Raw genomic sequence first — 19,150 nt, forward strand, 5'->3', positions numbered from 1 at the left:
GTTTTTTCTGTGCAGTAAACATGTCTAAAAGTTTAACAATCATATGTTTTACCATCAGAAAGGTATTTAGTCAGTCAGCCAGTGTATTGTTTGGCCTTTGTTAATCTAATTTCCAACAGATGTCGATTAATTGCACTGTTTTAAAATGTGTTTGTTTATTCGTTCAGTCACTCATCGCTGCGCCCCGAGTGAACTTCGGCCCCACTCGGGTGTTTCCGCCAGCTCGCCTCCTCTTTCTGCACAGACTCTCCTCTTCCCGTCTGCGCCTCTAGACCGGAAGTTGACACGTTTTCTAATAACAAACCGACACACAAAAAAAAAAGACAACAATAATACGGGGGCAGTGCAAACATGGAGAGAGGGTGACGGACTACGAGCAGGGCGAGAACGAGAGGAAACAGAGACAGACAGACGGAGAAAGAGAGAAGGAGGGGGACGGTGGCCAAGCAGGGGGTAACTGTAATACATGTTCACCAGGAAGCGATGGGCTTAATTCTCGTTATTATTTAATTAATTCAGTATAGACATCGGTGTTGACGGGAGTGGTCCGGGGCGAAGAGAGCGGAAGGTGAGTGTGTGTCGTCCTTCTCTCTCTCTCTCTCTTTTTCATTAACTCCACGCAGACTGGCATGACATTGGCTGCTGTTCACGTCCCACTGTAGCCCCCCACGCCATGCTGTGTGCGCTGTTAACGCAACATGCATCATCTATTGCCACTCACAAGACTTTGCCCTCTCCATCTGTCTCTCTCTCTCCGGGGCCCGAGTCTCCTGTGCTTATTAAAGTGGTTACTACCGATATATAAGCTAAAGACAAGTGTCGACAGCTCATACATCCCAATACAACAGAGCCCGCCTGGATCTTAACACAACTTGGGTTACGATCCTAATTTTATCCTAGTAGCAAATGCATGCTTAAGTATCGCCAGAATCAATGTGCTTATGTACTCTTATTTTTAACACTAATTGTGTGTGTGTGTCTCTCTCTCCTAGATGTCGTGGTTCTCTCAGGCAGTGCAGGGAGTGAGTCAGCAGGGCCCCCCAGCTGCCACAACACCCCCAGTCTGGGAGGGTCTGTCCGGCCTGTCCCTGGGGGGGGGCGCGGGTGCAGGCGGAGGTGGAGGAGGAGGAGGAGGAGGAAGCAGCGGCAACGGGGGCGGGCGTTACTTCAGCATCCCCTTCCCACACCCCCCGGTGCAGCCGCAGCCCCCCCAGGGCGGCCCGGAGCACCTGCCGCCCCTCCCGGGCCCGGAGTACCTGCCCTACACGTCCTTCAGCCGCCCCAGCGCCCCCCCGCGGCTGTCAGACCTGCCCCAGGGCCCCCCGCCCAGCGGCGCGGTGTGGCAGGAGCAGCGCTGCGTTCTGGGCTGGCTTCAGGGCTGGGGGGCGTCGCAGAGGGGCCGCTTCCTGCAGGATCTGCTGAGCAAGGCCGTGCCGGGCAAGGTGTGCACCCTGCTGGACCAGCTGACCACACTGCAGGTCAGTCTAGTATCCGGAGAGTCGGCCAGTGTACGTCTCACTCGATTCAATTCGAAAAACTTTATTGGCACGGCTAATTGACATCAGTGTGAGGTCAATGGGAACAAATAATACAGGAAATGCGCTTTACGTTTGAACATTGAGATACTCTTCATAAGATGATTGTATATGCTATCTCTCACTCTCTCTCCACCCCCTCCGCCCCAGGTGCGCGACCGGCCCCCCAGCATCTTCGAGTGCCAGCTGCGGCTGTGGGGTCAGTGGTTCGAGTCGTGGAGCGAGGAGGAGAGGAACGGCTTCCTGCACTGCCTGGAGGAGAGGGAGCCCGCACTCACCAGCGCCTTCTACAGGGAGGTCTCCAACACTGCAGGGAGAGAGTGACGGGGGAGGTGGTAGGAGGGTGGGAGAGAGAGGAGGGTGGGAGAGGGAGGTAGAACTAACTGAGAGATGACAAAAGAAGCAGGGAGGAGAGAGGGGTAAAGTGAGGGAGGAGAAAGTTGTAGCGGGGCAGGACAAGATTCTCTCTCTCACTCACTCACTCTCCGCTGCTTTGTGCCCTGCTGGTAGATGACGAGCTGCAACTAAGAGCTTCTGGGAAGATTGTCACCCTTTTGTATTGAATAAATGCTGTAAATACCTTTGAAACCGGGCCGCCCGTCTCCTGTGTGTGTGTCGTCTGCGTGTCTCCGCACGTCATTTGTTGTGTTTTCACCTCTGTCTGTTTACCTTCCCAAATCCTGGGTGTAGCCGAGTCTGGTCAACACCAGGACACACGGACTGACACTCTCACAATCACACACACACATTCTTCATCAGATCTCTGCCTGCCTCTCTCTCTGTCCCTCTTTTTCTCTGCTTGTCTGTCTCCATCTGTCCCTCTACCTGTCTTTCTTCCTGTCTCTCTGTCCTTCTCTCTCTACCTGTCTGTCCCTGTCTGGCTGTGTCCTTCTATCTCTACCTGTCTGTCTGTGTCCTGTCTCCCTGTCTGTCTGTGTCCTTCTCTCTCTACATGTCTGTCTCTGTGTCCCTCTGTCCCTCTACCTGTCTGTGTATCGGTGTCAGTGAGACAGCAATCAGGGGCTTAGTGAAGGAGCCTCAGAGGGCTGCTTTATTGTGAACAGGGGGAGAGTATCACCCTCCCTTCAAAAGACAAGTGTGTTCGGAAAAATACAATCTGGTACAAAATACAGGTCACAGCTGTGCAGCCCCTCTGCTGTCACTTTTTTTTTTTTTTTTTAACAAACAATTACAGAAGAAATCCCTGGATAAGTATATATATATATATAAGAGAGAGAGGGAAGGAAACAAAAAAAGGGGATTTCAAAACTGATCCACATCCCACAGGCCGGAGACTCAATCCCGACGGCAACGCAACAGCACTGACCAGAGGGCGGAGTTTATAAAATAAAGCGCCTGGTTTGCAAACGAACACAAAATCAACACAAAGTCCACGTGCCAGTCCTTTGTGCTGTTGTAATCAGCAACCCCCCCCACCCCGCACACTGTGCCACGGCCTGCTGCTGCCGAGACTCCAGCCCGACAGTGTGGGTGGTGTGCCCAGTGCATCGGCAGACTGGTGTAAAAGCACCAATGAGAGAGCGAGAGAGGCACGCCGAGACAATGGGTTGTGAACAGGCTGTTATCGTGGTATTGCTGGCAGGACAGGTCGTGTTGAGACTTGAGAGAGAAAGAGAGAGAGAGCCTGGATGACCGGTTTCAGCAGGGTGCTGTCACCGTGGGAACACTCACTCTCTTGCTCGCACTTTCCCACCCTTTCCCTCGCTCTCTCTCTCTCTCTTTCACAACCCCACTGACAGAGCAGGACCAGTATTGTAATAACCCAGAGGCTCAGTAACACTGGAAACATGTGTGTACAGTGTCTCATTAACCCAGAAAGAGAGAGAGAAAGAGGCAGAGGCACTCAGAAAGATAAATACAGAGAGAGGCACTCAGATAAAGAGAGAGAGAGAGAGAAAGAGAGAGGCACTCAGATAGACAAACAAAAAGAGTCATTCAGATCGACTGAGACAGCGGCATTATATTGTAACAGTCACACCTGTACAGACAGCTTCAAATCCTCTCGACCCCAAACGACAACAACAAAAACAATAAAAATAACCTTCTCGCTGCGGGGACAGGGGCCGGACACTGCGAGTCAGTGATTTTGGCACGAGTCCGTCCCGTATACATCAGTCCTGTCCACACTGCACCTGCCCCGTGGCGCAGTCCTGCAGGTGTGCTTATATAAGTGTCTGCGGGACACTTCACTGGGCTGCTATCCTGGTGGGGTGGGGGCAGTAGAAGTCCCACGGACCTCTCAGTTCCAGGACCTGTCCCGACTGAAGGCACTAACGAGCCGCATCGTTAAGACTCGTTAAGAATCAGCTCGAGTCCCATCCTGGAGCTTTACACCCAGAGCTGAGGCACCACACAGCTCAGATCAGCACAGCACGACACAACACAACACAGTCTACTACAACACAACACAGTGCGTGTGAAGAGCTGGTATTAACACTGAAGTGACTGAATACTTGAAACTGGGCTTTAATTCAACTCGTCTGAGCCCACAGTAAGACAGTCAGCAAAGGGCAGCACCATTATGACATTATTGCTCTTGTTGCGATCATTATTATTGCTATTTTTATATTGAGAAAACAAAAACAGATCCCCCTATGAGAACCATCACGAGATTTCGGCGAGTCTCTGCAGCAGCCCCGAGAACCCCGCGGCATGCTGGGACAGCTCGGCCACCCGGTCCACCATCTCCTGCGTGGCCGGCACAGAGGGGTAGGCCTGGGCCGCGCCCTTGGTGGCCACGACCACGGCCTTGAGGGCCTGGCACAGCCGCCCCCCCGAGGCCGTGACCTTGGCGCGCAGGTCCGGCGAGGCCAGCAGCCGGGAGAGCGTGTCCCCGATGAAGACCAGCTTGTGGGCCGTCACGATCAGGCTCTTCCCCCGGGACACGAAGACCCGGGGAGGCTGGTTCCCGCGCACGCTGGAGAAGAGCGCGTCGATGGCGTCCGCCAGGCTGGACAGGTGGGACAGGCTCTGCGAGGAGTAGAAGGACAGCAGCTCCGAGTCCTCCAGGGAGAGGGACACCGGGAGAGGGGGGGACGGGCTGGCCTGCGCAGGGGAGAGGGACAGAGAGAGAGGGAGGCGTTAATACATTGGACACTACAGTATATCCACACTGCACAGACGGAGGGAGAGAATGCTGATCTGTTTGTACCCTGTTCTCTGTGGTGGGGGGCTCAGTCTGGGGGGGGGCACTGTCCGTCTGGATGACCGGAGGGGATGGATCGGGCTTCCCCTGGGAAACAGGACAACAGGAAAATTAACTGACTGACTGATACACTGAGAGAGAGGGAGACACAGAGGCGGACACTGGACTGACCTGCAGTTTGACGTAGCCCTCGCTCTCTCCGGTAGAGGGGGGCACGGCAGTGGACACCCCCAGGCTGCCGATGCCAGCATACTCGCTCGCCGGGTCGTCCATCTCGATCTCTCCGTCTGTGGTGGGGGGCAGGGGCGGCAGTGGGGGGGGCAGGGGGAAGGAGGCGGGGGGCGGGGGCGGCAGGGGCCTCTCCTGGATCCAGCTGCCCTTCCGTGACCCCAGACCCACTGCCAGGGTCGCCCCCGCCCCCGCCCCCGCCCCCCCAGGCGCCGGCACAGACAGGGGCCGTACCTCGGCGACAGGAAGTGCGGGGAGAGGGCGTCGTGACAGGGAATCCTGAGAAGGGAGGCGTGGCCGCCCCGAGGGCTGTGTGGAGCTCTGCAGCAGGGAGGCGGAGTCCTCCAGGGCCCGGCGGACCAATGAGAGCAGGGCGTCAGAGGGAGCGGTGGAGCCGCAGCCGGAGAGGGCGGGGCCCAGGTCGGAGAGGCGGGACCGGGCCTGGGAGTGGAGGGGCGGGGCCGAGTACGGGTCCTGTGATGCCGATTGGCCAGCCCTCCACACAGCCAGGATCTCGGCCAATGAGGCAACCAGCTCCCGCGCGGGCGGGGGTGGGGACTGGGAGACAGCGATTAGCGCCGACTGGATGAGAGCAGAGAGCGAGGGCTTCCACTGGCTGTCGCCGGAGCCCGTACTGCACAGCGATGGGGGGCGGGGCAGCGGGGGGGCATCCGACAGGGTCAACGCCGGCATGTCATACACCCCGCACTCCCCCTGCTCCCCCCCGTCGCCCTGGCTCCCCCCAGACCCTCCCTCGGCACCCCCCTCGGCACCGGAGCCCCCTGGCAGAGAGGGTACGCTGTACACATCCTCCTCCTCCCCCACGCCCACCCCTGGGGCACACAGTGCCCCCCCAAGGGGGACAGGGACACTGTAGGTCTCCTCCTGCAGTTCGCCGGACAGAGACAGTGTGGGGACGTCGTAGACCTGAGAGAGAGAGACAGAGGGTTAATACAGACACACTGACTAGACATTACACCAATATTGCACAGGGAGGTGGAGAGAGACGGAGAGGGAGGGAGAGACATGTGTTAATCCTGACTGACCTCCAAATCGCTGGGGGGCTGTCTTTCCGCGTTGCCGGGGGCGACGATGCGGGGGATGTTGTAGATGCCGTCGGGAGTGTCCTCGCTGGTTGCCGTGGGGACCGCTCGCTGCCACTTGCCAGAGGGGGGGGTGTCGTACACCTGAAATAACGCACAACAACATCACCTGCCTGCACACCTGTCTGTCTGTCTTTCTGTCTCCACACATGTTCCTGGCCATCTACCTGTGTACCTGTCCAGCTTAATACAGCACAATAGGATCCCTTTCTCCCTCTCCCTCTCCCTCTCTCTCTCTCTCTCTCTCTCTCTCTCTCTCTTCAGTGTTAATGTGACCATATTGTACCCTGCCTTCAGCACAGAGAACAATAACACTGTGTCTGTATTGACCTCCCACACCCCCCCCCTCGTCTCTCTCTCTCTCTCTCTCTCTCTCTCTCACTCGCCTGGCTGTTGAGGTTCTCATCGTCCGGATCCCCCTCCTCCTCCTTTTTCTTTGTCATCCTCTTCTGATTCTTCTTCTTCCTCTTCTCCACTTCCTCCTTCTCCGGTGTTCTGGCTCCATTCTTCTCCTCTCTCTCTCCTCTGTCAGCACTGGGGCCGGGCTCCCCCATCCTTCTCTCTCCTCCTCCCCCTGTCCCCCTCTCTCCTCTCCCCCCTCTCTCCTCTCTGCCCTCAGTCTTGGGGACCCCTCTGACCGGGGGTGCGGGCGGGGGGGGCTTGCGGGCGAAATTGGGGGACCCCGGCACGGCGCTCACCCCCCGGCACGGGCCAGGGCCCAGCAGGGGTCTGCCCTCCCCTCCTCTTCCTGCAGCCCTCACGCCCTTTGCCCTGGAGGCAGGGGGGGTCCCCACTGGAGTCCTGTGCCCGGGCTTGGGGAGGGGCTGGGGGGCGGGCAGGACGGCTGGGGTGGGCTGCTGCCCTGTCGCAGAGATAGAGGGGGCGGCGATATCACTGTATTGTGTGCGGTCTGTCCTGGGGGTCCGTTTCGCCACCCCCACAGCGGCCGGTGGGGTCTGGTACAGCCCTTCGGGTTCTGTATGGCCCTCAGAGCACACGATGCCCCCCACACTGTCAGGGCCCAGGGCGGCGCTGGGAGTCTGGTACACTTCATCTGGCAGGGGCGGGTCCGTAGGTGGCAGCCGGGGCACTAAATACAGTGCCTCCGGGCACCCCCCCACTGCCACGGCCTCCAGGGGGACAAGATACACAGACTGTGTGAGAGGCTGGGAGCCCAGGGCAGGTCTGGGCAGGGACGGGGGCGCCAGGTACACCGCCTCCTGTGGGGGGGCTGCGCGGGGCCCCCCAGGGACCAGGTACACCGCTTCAGTGTGGAGGGCGGAGGATGGCTGGGGAGCCGGGGGCGTCTGGTACAGAGTCTCGGGGGGCTGGGCAGTGGGGGTGGCTGTGGGGTGAGGGCTATGTCGGGGCCGGGGGCTCCTCTCGCCCCTCAGTCCCAGGGAGGGCGAGCGGGTGCGGCCCGGGGACGGGTCCCAGTCAGCGGGGGTGTGGGGCTGTGGCCGGGGGCAGGAGCCGGAGCGCGAGCGGGGCCGCCCCCCCGCCGGGGACTGGTACACCCCCTCGCCCCCCGCCTCCCGGCCCCGCACTCCCTTCACCCTGTCCAGCAGTCCACGCTCGGGGGCGCAGTTCTGCTTCAGCGGCCCGCCGTGACTCAGCCTGCCCGGCGCGGGGGGGGACAGGTACACCGGAGACTCCAGCTCCGGCCCCCCGCCAGAACCGGACCCCCGCTCCGGTTCCGGAGGACGAGGGTGGGCAGCCGGAGAGAGATACACAGAGTCCGCGTCGGCACCGGAAGGCGGAGCGCAGGAGGAGGGCAGGGAGAGGGAGGAAGGCGACGGGGAGGGTGGGCAGGGCTGGGTGTGCAGCAGGCGGAGCCGGTTGCCGGGGGCGATGCCCTGTCGGCCGTGAAGCGAGCACAACCACCAGCCCCCCCCCGCGCCCCCCGCCTCGCCCTGCTCCAGCACCATGAGGATGTCGCCCTTGCGGAAGGCCAGTTCATCAGCGCTCTCTGCAGCATTGTCAAACAGGGCCTTCGCCAGGACTGTCTGAGAGAGAGAGGAGAGGAAAGAGAGGGTTAATACAGACACACTGAACACTACAGCACATTAACACTGCACTGAGAGAGAGAGGGTTAATACAGACACACTGAACACTACAGCACATTAACACTGCACTGAGAGAGAGAGGGTTAATACAGACACACTGAACACTACAGCACATTAACACTGCACTGAGAGAGAGAGGGTTAATACAGACACACTGACTGACTGAACACTACAGCACATTAACACTGCACTGAGAGAGAGAGGGTTAATACAGACACACTGACTGAACACTACAGCACATTAACACTGCACTGAGAGAGAGGGTTAATACAGACACACTGACTGACTGAACACTACAGCACATTAACACTGCACTGAGAGAGAGAGGGTTAATACAGACACACTGACTGACTGAACACTACAGCACATTAACACTGCACTGAGAGAGAGAGGGTTAATACAGACACACTGACTGACTGAACACTACAGCACATTAACACTGCACTGAGAGAGAGAGGGTTAATACAGACACACTGAACACTACAGCACATTAACACTGCACTGAGAGAGAGGGTTAATACAGACACACTGAACACTACAGCACATTAACACTGCACTGAGAGAGAGAGGGTTAATACAGACACACTGACTGAACACTACAGCACATTAACACTGCACTGAGAGAGAGAGGGTTAATACAGACACACTGAACACTACAGCACATTAACACTGCACTGAGAGAGAGGGTTAATACAGACACACTGACTGAACACTACAGCACATTAACACTGCACAGAGAGAGAGGGTTAATACAGACACACTGACTGACTGAACACTACAGCACATTAACACTGCACTGAGAGAGAGAGGGTTAATACAGACACACTGAACACTACAGCACATTAACACTGCACTGAGAGAGAGGGTTAATACAGACACACTGAACACTACAGCACATTAACACTGCACTGAGAGAGAGAGGGTTAATACAGACACACTGACTGACTGAACACTACAGCACATTAACACTGCACTGAGAGAGAGAGGGTTAATACAGACACACTGAACACTACAGCACATTAACACTGCACTGAGAGAGAGAGGGTTAATACAGACACACTGACTGAACACTACAGCACATTAACACTGCACTGAGGGGGGGATGATGACTGATGAACTGGTCACTCATGTCACACTGAGACAGAGGGAGGGGGTGTTAGTACAGACACACTGACTGGACACTACAGCACAATGAAACCCACAAAGAGTCAGAGAGAGGGGGAAAGGGGGAGGGGGGGCACTCAAAGACACATCTGTCCCCTGCTGTACATCAGCTCCAGGTCCCATTGTTTCCCTCTCTCTGCCTCCCCTGGGGGGCTGTACAACACAAGGCAAAGCTGAGCCCCTGACCCCCCCCCTTCCAATCAGAGAGGATTTTGTTTGCAATTTACACAGACAGACAGACAAGTCAGAATGCTAGTTATGAAACACAGACATACAGAGACACACATAGACAGACGGACGCACTCACCGACAGCGCCATGACGCAACCAGTGTACGTGTGCCTGTACGTGTGCGTGTACGTGTGGACGTTGCTCCGGCTGCTCTCCGGTCACGCTGGGCTTTTCGTCAGGTGTCGTTGACAATGGAAACCCGGGTTCATCGGGGACACCCCTCCCCCATACTGTATCGGGACAACAGGCGGACCGGACGGGACACAACGAGATCCGGGTCAAAGGTCGCACAGGGTTTGCTCACATCACCTCTCAGTCACACTCACACAACACACACTAAAGCAATAATAATAATAATAATAATAATAATAATAAGTTATAAGGCGCTTTGTTGTGAAAGGTTCAATTAGGTCACGATTTTTGGCAAAAAAGCTGGTGACAATATTTGGTGTAACGAAATAAATCTAGAACGTTTCGAATGTAAACAAATTAGAAAATAAGAATGAATTAAGGCTGGGGATATATAGTGTTATTTTGTATTTTGTTTTTCATTCAATTACATGAATAGTCATTGCAACATTCAAACTTGTGGACAAATAGTACAAGTTTTAAAATAATAGTTAGTTGAAAACACTCCCCTGCTACATCCAGGTATGGGATTAGTGTGTTGATCTTTGTACTACACAGCCCCTATCCCTTCCTCCCTCTCTACCCGTATGTTATGAGTTGTCTCGCCGGGGCGCAGGGCGGTCGGACCGGTGCTGCCGGTTCCCCGGGACCAGTGCGCTCCACACGGCGCAGTCCCTCTCCCTCTCTCTCTCTCTCTCTCTCTCTCTCTCTCTCTCTCTCTCTCCCTCTCTCTCTCTCTCTCTCTCTCTCTCTCTCTCTCTCTCTCTCTCTCGCACTGACACGCCCGGCCCCGACAAACCCCAAACTCTGCCCGACGGTCACTGTGCTAAAACTAGTTCAAGCAATATTGTTAATGATTATATTTGACGTGCAATCAGCCCCTTCTCACCCTATACATTAGCAGAAAAAACACTTTATGGTGATACTAAAATCTATCGGCTAGACTGATTTTCAAATCCAGTACAGTAGGACACAGTCATCCCAACTATCTTGTTTACGTAGTTTAGTGTCCCTGTTTGTTTTTCCTGAGAGAGGTATCGATTAGTCAGCAAGAGAAAGATACAATTGTAATACAAAAGGAAAGTTGTTGTTCTTGATTGTCGCCTTTAACAATCCTTCAACTAATGGTGCAACTGATATGAAAAACGAGAAGTCACTCCTATAGGTCGCCGATTTGAACAGGATTGTGAGTGACGTCGTTTTTTGCATAATTCACCTAAAAACCCGAATAACGTTCATCATAATAAGTTACTCAATAAATAAGTTAATAAATATATACAGTGATATACTGTACCTGGAGTGGACCGCACAGGTGACAGCCCGCTTTAGTAACCGTGCAATTCGCTTTACCTGTGGATCTTAAAGCTGACTCTCCAGTCCAGTCAGGTGATCGTGTGGCTTAAAATCGAATGCGAAGAATGGAATTCAAGCCGAATCGTAAACGAACATGTAAACGTTCTAAATTCGGATCGGACGATGTGTTATTCCGATCGCAACTTGGACTGGCTCTGTGTCTGTCCGACTGATCCACAAACTGGTTCACACTATGTTTTTCTTAATTGCATCTATTGTTATGATGCCTCGCTCACACACGCCCCGTAGGATCATCATAACCTAGATGAGTGATGTGCGTGTATCTCTCTCTCTCTCTCTCTCTCTCTCTCTCTCTCTCTCTCTCTCTCTCTCTCTCTATGCCCGTCTGTGTGCACACACTCCACAATCCACAGCTATCCGCCAGAGCCACGTTTCTCAATCCGAGTCCAAACCCACAACACACAACGCAGCGCACAATCACAGCACACGACTTAGGCTACACACTGCTTGCACGCATACACACTCACAGCTGGATTGAAGGAAACAGAAGTCGGGTCGGCGTTTGAATTACAACGCGGTGTAGTAATAATAATTATAACACAACTGAAATAATATAATTGAGAAAAAACGATACACACACACACACACACACACAATTCAAGCTGTCTCTTTGCTTCTCAGACACGGGGAGGTTTGCAGTCTGCGGTCGCCTTGCATTGTCATTATTTCCCTGCTTTTCCGATCCCCCCTGGTTCTCTCTTTTGCAAACCGCACGAAAACTAAAAACCCAACACAATCATCAAAAATCGACCCGTTCGCGACCCGGCTGTTAGTTACCGCGAATCCGCCGCCCGTCCCGGAGCCCTTGTGCACTCCATAGTGTACCCCTCTCCCTCTCCCTCTCTCTCTCTCTCTCTCTCTCTCTAACGTGCTCACTCTTTCTTTCTCTCTCTCTTTTTTGTTCGTCCCTGCCTGCGCCCAGCCCGTCTTTCGCGTGTGCGGGAGAGACGGTGTTGTATTTCACCGTACAGCCCGGAATACAGCGCTGCCGTAACTCACGTAGCATATGCGCACCAATTGTGTGGGGGGAGGCGATCTGTAACTTGCAGACGCAACAGTTTCTCAAAACCCTTATAGCCCATTCTTCCCTGTTATTATCTCTCTCTCTCTCTCTCTCTCTCTCTCTCTCTCTCTCTCTCTCTCTCTCTCTCTCTCTCCCACGCATGCATTTCCAATTGTGTGTCTGTTTGATCAAGACTGTCTTACGGAATGGCTGACTGTGTGATTGGCGTAGGTGACAGGCCGTGTGAAGGTGTGATTGTGTGGCTGGGTGTGTGATTGTGTGGCTGGGTGTGTGGTTGTGTGACGGGTTGACGTAAGGCTGTTTATATCAAAACGGCAAGTCATTCAAAAGCGGGTGCGCCTCTTGTTTTACGGTAACCCCTACTCACTCAAGTGTGGGATGCATTAGCCCCTAGTCGCGGAAATGTCCTAACGCCAGTTCAGTTAATGACACATACTGTAAGTACAACAAACAACTAGCATAGCACTGCCGCTACTTCCCTTGTTGTACATTTTACTGTACTATACTACACTTATTACAGAGACAGATTTAGACGTTGAAGGCCCCCCTGGCACCACATTTTTCCACAGCAGTGTTGCACCTGTATGCCCCATCATACAGGATTTACAATGACAATAATAAGCGGGGTGAGTGCACACAATATTCTGTTTCACACCACAAATTGCCTCATTTATATCTCACCAATGTCTATCAACATCTAAGCAGTGTCATGTGGATAAAAAAAGCAGCAATATAATCATCAAAGGCATATAGCTTAGTAAAAAATGGTTTTACCTTAGCTGAGGGGTATCTTTCTTGCTTTCCTTCGAGAAAACTCTTCCACAACGTCATCAAAATCCAGTTCCCTCACCAGTTCACATTCAATGGCCATTAAAGACAGCGAGTTGAGACCTTGGCACATTTTGGTTCTTAGTTCATTTTTGACTTTTGCCATGAGAGAAAATGAACGCTCTCCTTCACAGTTGCTGACTGGCAGTGTAAGGAAAAGCCTAAGGGCAACATACACATTGGGGAAAACCGATGGCAGTCCATAATCCATCATTGTTTTGAGCGTCTTTGATGGTGATCTATCCATCTCCATTGAAATGAAAGATCTGAACTGAATCAGCTCATCAGCAAGACAGCTGTTCAATCCTCAGGGTAAGCAGAGGAAAGGTTATGGCCTCCTGTAATAATGTTGCTGTCTGACTCTGAGTCTGGCATGAATAGAACACCAAAAAGACTATTTGTGTGTTTATAGGCATCCAGTCTGTGATCAAGGCATTTGACAAGATTATCAATAGTAACATTAAATATGTCCACTTTAAATTTACGACTTCCACTAAAGCCTGCATCACCATCTGTGGTCTCATCTGCAAAAGTTTTTCTTTTCTTGATTCGTTGGACGTTGGACACCTGGCACACTTCCATATCACTTTTTTGTAGACATAAACTGGTCAAGTGGAATCTTTTAAGTATAGTATTCCAGAACTTCGTCATGAATGCAGTTTCTAGTTTGTCCATCATTGCACACAGTCCCGATGCTTCGTTGCGTGCTTCTAGTTTTTCGGACTCATCTGCAGCTATCTAATCTGCAAGCCTCTCTTATATTACTGTAATTTTTGCAAAGAGCTTTGGCTGACTCAGCCCTACAGCTCCACCGAGTATCAGACAAATGCTTGAGTGTTAAGTTTGTATTTATGAATACTGTACCCCATCGGCGAGTAGATGCAGAACAAAATGAATACAGTGACTGTAACAGATTAAAGTACTTTCCGACCTCTGGGCTACTGCTGTGTATGCTGTTTACACCTACTGAGCAGCACACGTAATGGATCAATGGATTTATCCATTTTAAGTGAGCCTGCAGTCCATTGTATCTGCCCGACATATTGCTTGCATTATCGTACGACTGGCCTCTACAGTTTAATATGTCCAAGCCAAGATCGTTTACCATTTTAATGATGTGATCATCACCTGTGTGACTTGAAAAGGGCTTGAAAGCTTTGAATCGTTTGATCACATTCCCTTTCTCATTTATGAATCTGAAGATGAATCTTAACTGCTCTGCATGGGACAAGTCTGGTGTTGAATCAACGATGACTGAAAAATATTTTGCATCCTTTAAATGCATTCGCAATTACTTGTTTACTTTTTTTCGCCCATTACTTCAATAAACTCCTCACATATAGTAGAGGACAAATAAGATACACTTCTGGCCACGCGTTTTAATATGCTCTGATAGAAACGGGTCAAATTGAAATATTAGTTCTAAAATTCCTAGAAAGTTACCACTGTGAGGCGAACCTAAGAGCTCGTCATCCCTCCTGAACCCCAGTCCTCTTTCGGATAAAAGCTTTATCACAGCCACCACACTCTTCAGCACCTCTTTCCAGTATCCCGTCTCTCCTGCAATTTGTTTGACCAGAGCTGAGTCCATGGCCTGAGTGTTCTTCGATCTATGCAGTAAGGCCAGCACGCATGACATATGACCAGGGCTCCTCTACCATTCAGAAATCCGCTCTGGGTGCTTCCAGTCACTGAATCCATCCGTAAAGTCGTGTCTTTTGGGCGAGAAAAGTTTACATGAAAAGCAGAACACCTGTCCAGTTGATGGAGAGTATAATAGCCACTCTTGTGAAACAATCTGGCCATTTGGTAAGCGAGTGTGTAATAAATCATCGGTAAGGGAGCAAGTCTTACCACCCAGACCACTATCCCTTAGGGAAGATGTATATTTTGAGCGTCAGTTGTGGAAAGCGGCAGCCCCTCTGGTAATAAGAATACTTGTTTATATCTCCCCATAATCCTGTGTCGCTGTTTTTTCCCAAAACAAGTGGTCATCTTCATCTTTCTGACTGTGATCTGACTGCGTAAAATGACATGGTGTCGCCGGCAGGCTTTGGTAATCACAGGCCGGCTCAGAATCACTTCTATCACAGTGAATTGTGCTAGCGCCACCTTCACGTTGTTATCAGTGTTTGCACTGATTTTTAAAAAGCTGGAGATTGTTGGTAGCTTTTGTACCAATCCAGCTTCTCTTGCTTCTTTTTCTTTTTTAAAATTTCTTTTCATTGCTCTTGGTTGTGGTTTTGAACTCATTTTTGTTTGTAGTAACTCAACTGTCTTTGCGAGAGTCGTGAAATAGTAGCTATTAGCCTACTCAATGATTCTTGCTCGCCTATAGATGTCCCTCTTCACAGCACAACATTGCTATTTTTAATTATTTGTTTTATTTTTTCTAAATTAATACAACTGCAAAGAAAATAAAATGATGACAGTATTAAACAATGCTCTGTTACTGACAAAAAAATAATATTTTTTATATGAAAAAAATATACACATATACAAATATGCCAGGGTCAAGGGCCCCCTGCTGGTCTGGTGCCATGAGCAAGTGCCCAGTAGGCCCGTGCGTAAATCATTGCCTGACTTATTGTACTATATATACTACACTATACTGCACTGCACTGTAGTGTACTGTACTGCCACTACACTACACTACACTGCACACAATGAAGGTGTTGAAGGAAGAGTGCAGTATGGTTATATTATCAATAACCACTTCATCCAGTCCAGGACCACGGTGAGCCCAACAAGTATTTTGAGATATTGTTAAATGTTAATTGGTCTTGCCATAGGGGGGCGCTGTTACCCTCACTCATCATATCACTGGATTAAGATTATCATCAAGGGTCCGTTAATCCTTGTCAATTCAATTTTCTGAATGTCCCCCAAAACTACAATATGCAACAATGCAATAGTTTTTGTTTCTTTTCTTTTTAGTTCTCAATTACAGAGTCGAAAAATTAACCACTATATTGTGGTTAAAATAACCAATAAAATACGTGCAATTTTTGATTTAGGTGAATTTAGGGGACGCTGACCCCCCAGACAAACCAACAGGGTGGCGTAGTCTGGTCACAGTATGTTACGGGCAAGGCAAGACATGGTGTTTTAAGTCCAGGGAGAAGATGTTTATCCCATCCTGAGCTGGATGAAGTGGTGGTGTGTAACTACAGATTTTAAACCTTTTAGTGTGTTTCAATATCTTTCATCTGACAGGGGCTTTATATTTACATTGAGGATGCTTGCCTGCCGAGGTACATACTCTTTGAATGAATGGTTCCAAATCCCTTTATGATCCCTTTGACATTTTGGGGGTAGTAAAAAACACCGTAGTGGAAATAGTTCCCTGGAGTGTATTTTTTTGTTTTTATTTTGCATATTTAATAAAATGTTTTTATCTTGAAAACAAGCAAAACAACATACGATTTTATGTTGTAAGTCGCCCTGGATAAGGGCATCTGCCAAGAAATTAAAAAATAATAATAAATAATAATAAATAATAATAATAATAATAATAATAATAATAATAATAATAATAATAATAATAATAATAATAATAATAATAACCGAGTTGGCCTGTGAGTTTTCTTGCCATAAGTGAGCACGGGTAATATACATTGATTAAATACTTTTTTCTTCAGGCACATGGGTATATTTCCTTTCAACAGAGTGCAGTTTCTTCCAAATTCACTCCATCCCATTTTGTTAACTCTTATCCAGGGCGATTTCAACACATAAGAGCATCGCTGCGTGTCTGGCAACAGGGACAGTAACAGTGATTTGGGATCATCATCCCAGACTTCATCAATAAGCACAGTTTCCCATCAAACCATTAACATCAGCTGAGATCTCCGACAGGTTATTGATCTGCCACGACTGCGCCGCATCCATAATCAATAGGCTGGCCTATAGTCATTGTGTTTAACAAGAATAAAAGTAAAAATACGCCACAAAATTATTCAATACAGTAAAAGTGTCTGAAATAGCGAATCGGTGTAAATCCCTTAATGCATCAATAAAAATCAATACAAATAAAAGGCTGAGTTATCTTAGCATATTCGTATAGCTGTATTTGCGTTTTTTGTGTTGTTTTTACAGTGTATCTGTGCTGTGCGACGCTGGATGAGTTTGATTGTGATGTATAATAGGGTTTAAAGTCGCAGTCCTCGGTGCTGGTTATTATTCTGTGTTCCTCTTCTACTCCAACCCGGAGTTTCTCCGGCTCTCTAGCTGAAGCCTGCAGACTGAAGGAGGGGTCACACATGGCGTGTGCTTTTCTTGAAGAGACCGTTGATATTGAAGCACAAATACTCCGGCGTGATCAGACCCCGCCTGGATGTTTTTTCATGCCCTGATGATGATCTGTTTGAGCGTTACCGTTTTTCTGCACATCATTCATCTGAACAATATCCTCATCCTCATATCGTTCATAAGACACATGGTGGACCTGCTCTCAGGTCGGGACAGATTGCTTGTGCTGCACTGAGGTTTCTATACAACACCGGCGACGCTGAGCGTATTTCCAAGGCTGTCAGAAATGTGACTCTTGCACTGAAACGTTTATTGTACACTTGTGTGGTTTTCCCACGTCACAGACGAACTCCTCAGAATTGCAGGTATCAGTCTAAGCAATAATTAATTTATTAAGTATGAAGCTTTAGACTTGAAGCACTAATCCGTTAATTTGATATATTTTAGGGTTTGGTGTGATTGGCTGCATAGATGGCACTCTATTCCTGTCACAGCTCCTTCAGTAAATGAAGGAGATTATTTGAATAGGAAGTCTTTCCACAGCATTAATGTGCAGGTAGGCCTAATAGTAGCCTTTAGCATTCAAATGAAAGATACTTCACAATACAGCTACTGCAGCTAATTGCTGCTCTGCACTGTGAAGATCATATGTGATGCAGCCACATCATCAGCAACGTGGAAGCAAAGTGGCCTGGCTCTGCATGATGCGTCAATATTTCACGAGTGTACACTGAGCGCTAGATTTGCCCGTGGTGAGTTTATAGCTATATCCTATTATAATCAATATTTTGTTTCCTCCTATTGCATCTGGAAATGTAAACTGTATCCTCGTATTATCATAATGCTTACGCGTTTCGATTTACCTTATGCCGGGTTTACACTACACGATTTTAAGCCGGATTTGAGCCGGATTTGGCCCTCAGACACCTCGGCACTGATCCTCATGATAGGCTGCATTGGTGCATGTTAAGGGTTATGCCTCGTAATACACCAACTTCATTAATGTCGTTTTACTATAAGTAACGTACTGTAGTTTTGTAATATTTGATCGAATCTAGGGCTATCTATGAGTATTTACAACAAAGTAACACTTCACACTAGCATTGGACACCATTTATCGTAATAATAATACGGGGTTTATTTTATTGATGCGATTCCAAATTTAAATGATTTAAATACATTTTAAATACTGTATGTATACGCACCGTTAAAGCAAACCAACAGGTCAGACGCAATACGTTTACTTCCCATTTAGGGGAGGGTCTGAATTAAATTAAATGCGTTTAATGTTGAATGCGCTTAATGTGCAAAAAGCTTAATGTGGTTCATTGTACTTAACGTAACCATTTGTGCACAAACTATATAAATGACTAGATTAGTACCATCCAAAACACAAAATATTGGATGTTTAAAGTGATATTAAAAGCATAATTATCCTATATATATCCTATATCCTATATTGTCCTATATACAAAAGAACAGGCGTTTAACGCAACACAATCAATATCAAATTCACTTTAACCCCAATACGCATTATGAATTGCGCTTAACACAGGACGTCGCAAAATCTGGTTTAATGTTCAAACATATCAGCATTTCATACCTAACCCAAGTATAGTGCCCATACACAAATTGCGCTTGCAAGTAGTGCAATTCACCTTGGCTGCAATAGGGCTTAATAAGAAAAGTATGCTTTTAAAATAATTTTTAACATCCAATATTTTGTGTACCAGTCTGGATGGTACCGATCTTTAGCCATTTATATATGGGCACAAATGGACAGTACAGTAAACCAGATTAAGCGCATTCAATGTTAAGCAATTTTCACAATAAGAGGATTATATGCAGGGCTTAACCTCGTAATCATATTGTTAATATTACTTGGTTTGTTGGTACCATTAGGAAGTGCCCAAATGTAAACATACAACAGTTTGAAAAGTAATGGTCATGTTTAAAGCACATTCAGTTTTTTTTCTACATTAAGCCTTTTTGACTCTCCCCTATTTAGTGTCCGAGGCTGGTGTTAAATCAAAGCAGCCTTTACTACTCCCT

At 49.3% G+C, this 19,150-nt stretch overlaps 2 protein-coding genes and 1 long non-coding RNA gene across 4 annotated transcripts in view; 2 read left to right on the top strand and 1 right to left on the bottom strand.

The window, feature by feature from the left end:
• The window catches only part of LOC136768664 (uncharacterized), a 142,777-nt gene that overhangs the window by 77,411 nt on the left and 46,216 nt on the right, over positions 1-19,150 (top strand). The window lies entirely within an intron of this gene.
• c14h14orf119 (chromosome 14 C14orf119 homolog) lies at positions 252-2,127 on the top strand. The gene is made up of 3 exons (XM_066722963.1): positions 252-568; positions 993-1,478; positions 1,686-2,127. Exons 2-3 carry the CDS (start codon positions 993-995, stop codon positions 1,857-1,859), a joined length of 660 nt encoding a protein of 219 aa, XP_066579060.1. The 5' UTR covers positions 252-568; the 3' UTR covers positions 1,860-2,127.
• Positions 2,560-11,930, bottom strand: efs (embryonal Fyn-associated substrate). Of its 2 annotated transcripts, none has more exons than XM_066722934.1 (7): positions 11,773-11,930; positions 9,570-9,722; positions 6,419-8,038; positions 5,976-6,116; positions 4,873-5,856; positions 4,708-4,788; positions 2,560-4,601 (listed from the first exon to the last, which is right to left on the bottom strand). In XM_066722934.1, exons 2-7 carry the CDS (start codon positions 9,579-9,581, stop codon positions 4,161-4,163), a joined length of 3,279 nt encoding a protein of 1,092 aa, XP_066579031.1. In that variant the 5' UTR covers positions 9,582-9,722; positions 11,773-11,930; the 3' UTR covers positions 2,560-4,160. The 2 variants fall into 2 exon arrangements, with proteins under 2 accessions (XP_066579031.1, XP_066579030.1); XM_066722933.1 differs by having other exon boundaries at positions 10,916-11,928.

Source organism: Amia ocellicauda, chromosome 14 (assembly GCF_036373705.1).
Source record: "Amia ocellicauda isolate fAmiCal2 chromosome 14, fAmiCal2.hap1, whole genome shotgun sequence".
NCBI classification, from domain to species: domain Eukaryota; kingdom Metazoa; phylum Chordata; class Actinopteri; order Amiiformes; family Amiidae; genus Amia; species Amia ocellicauda.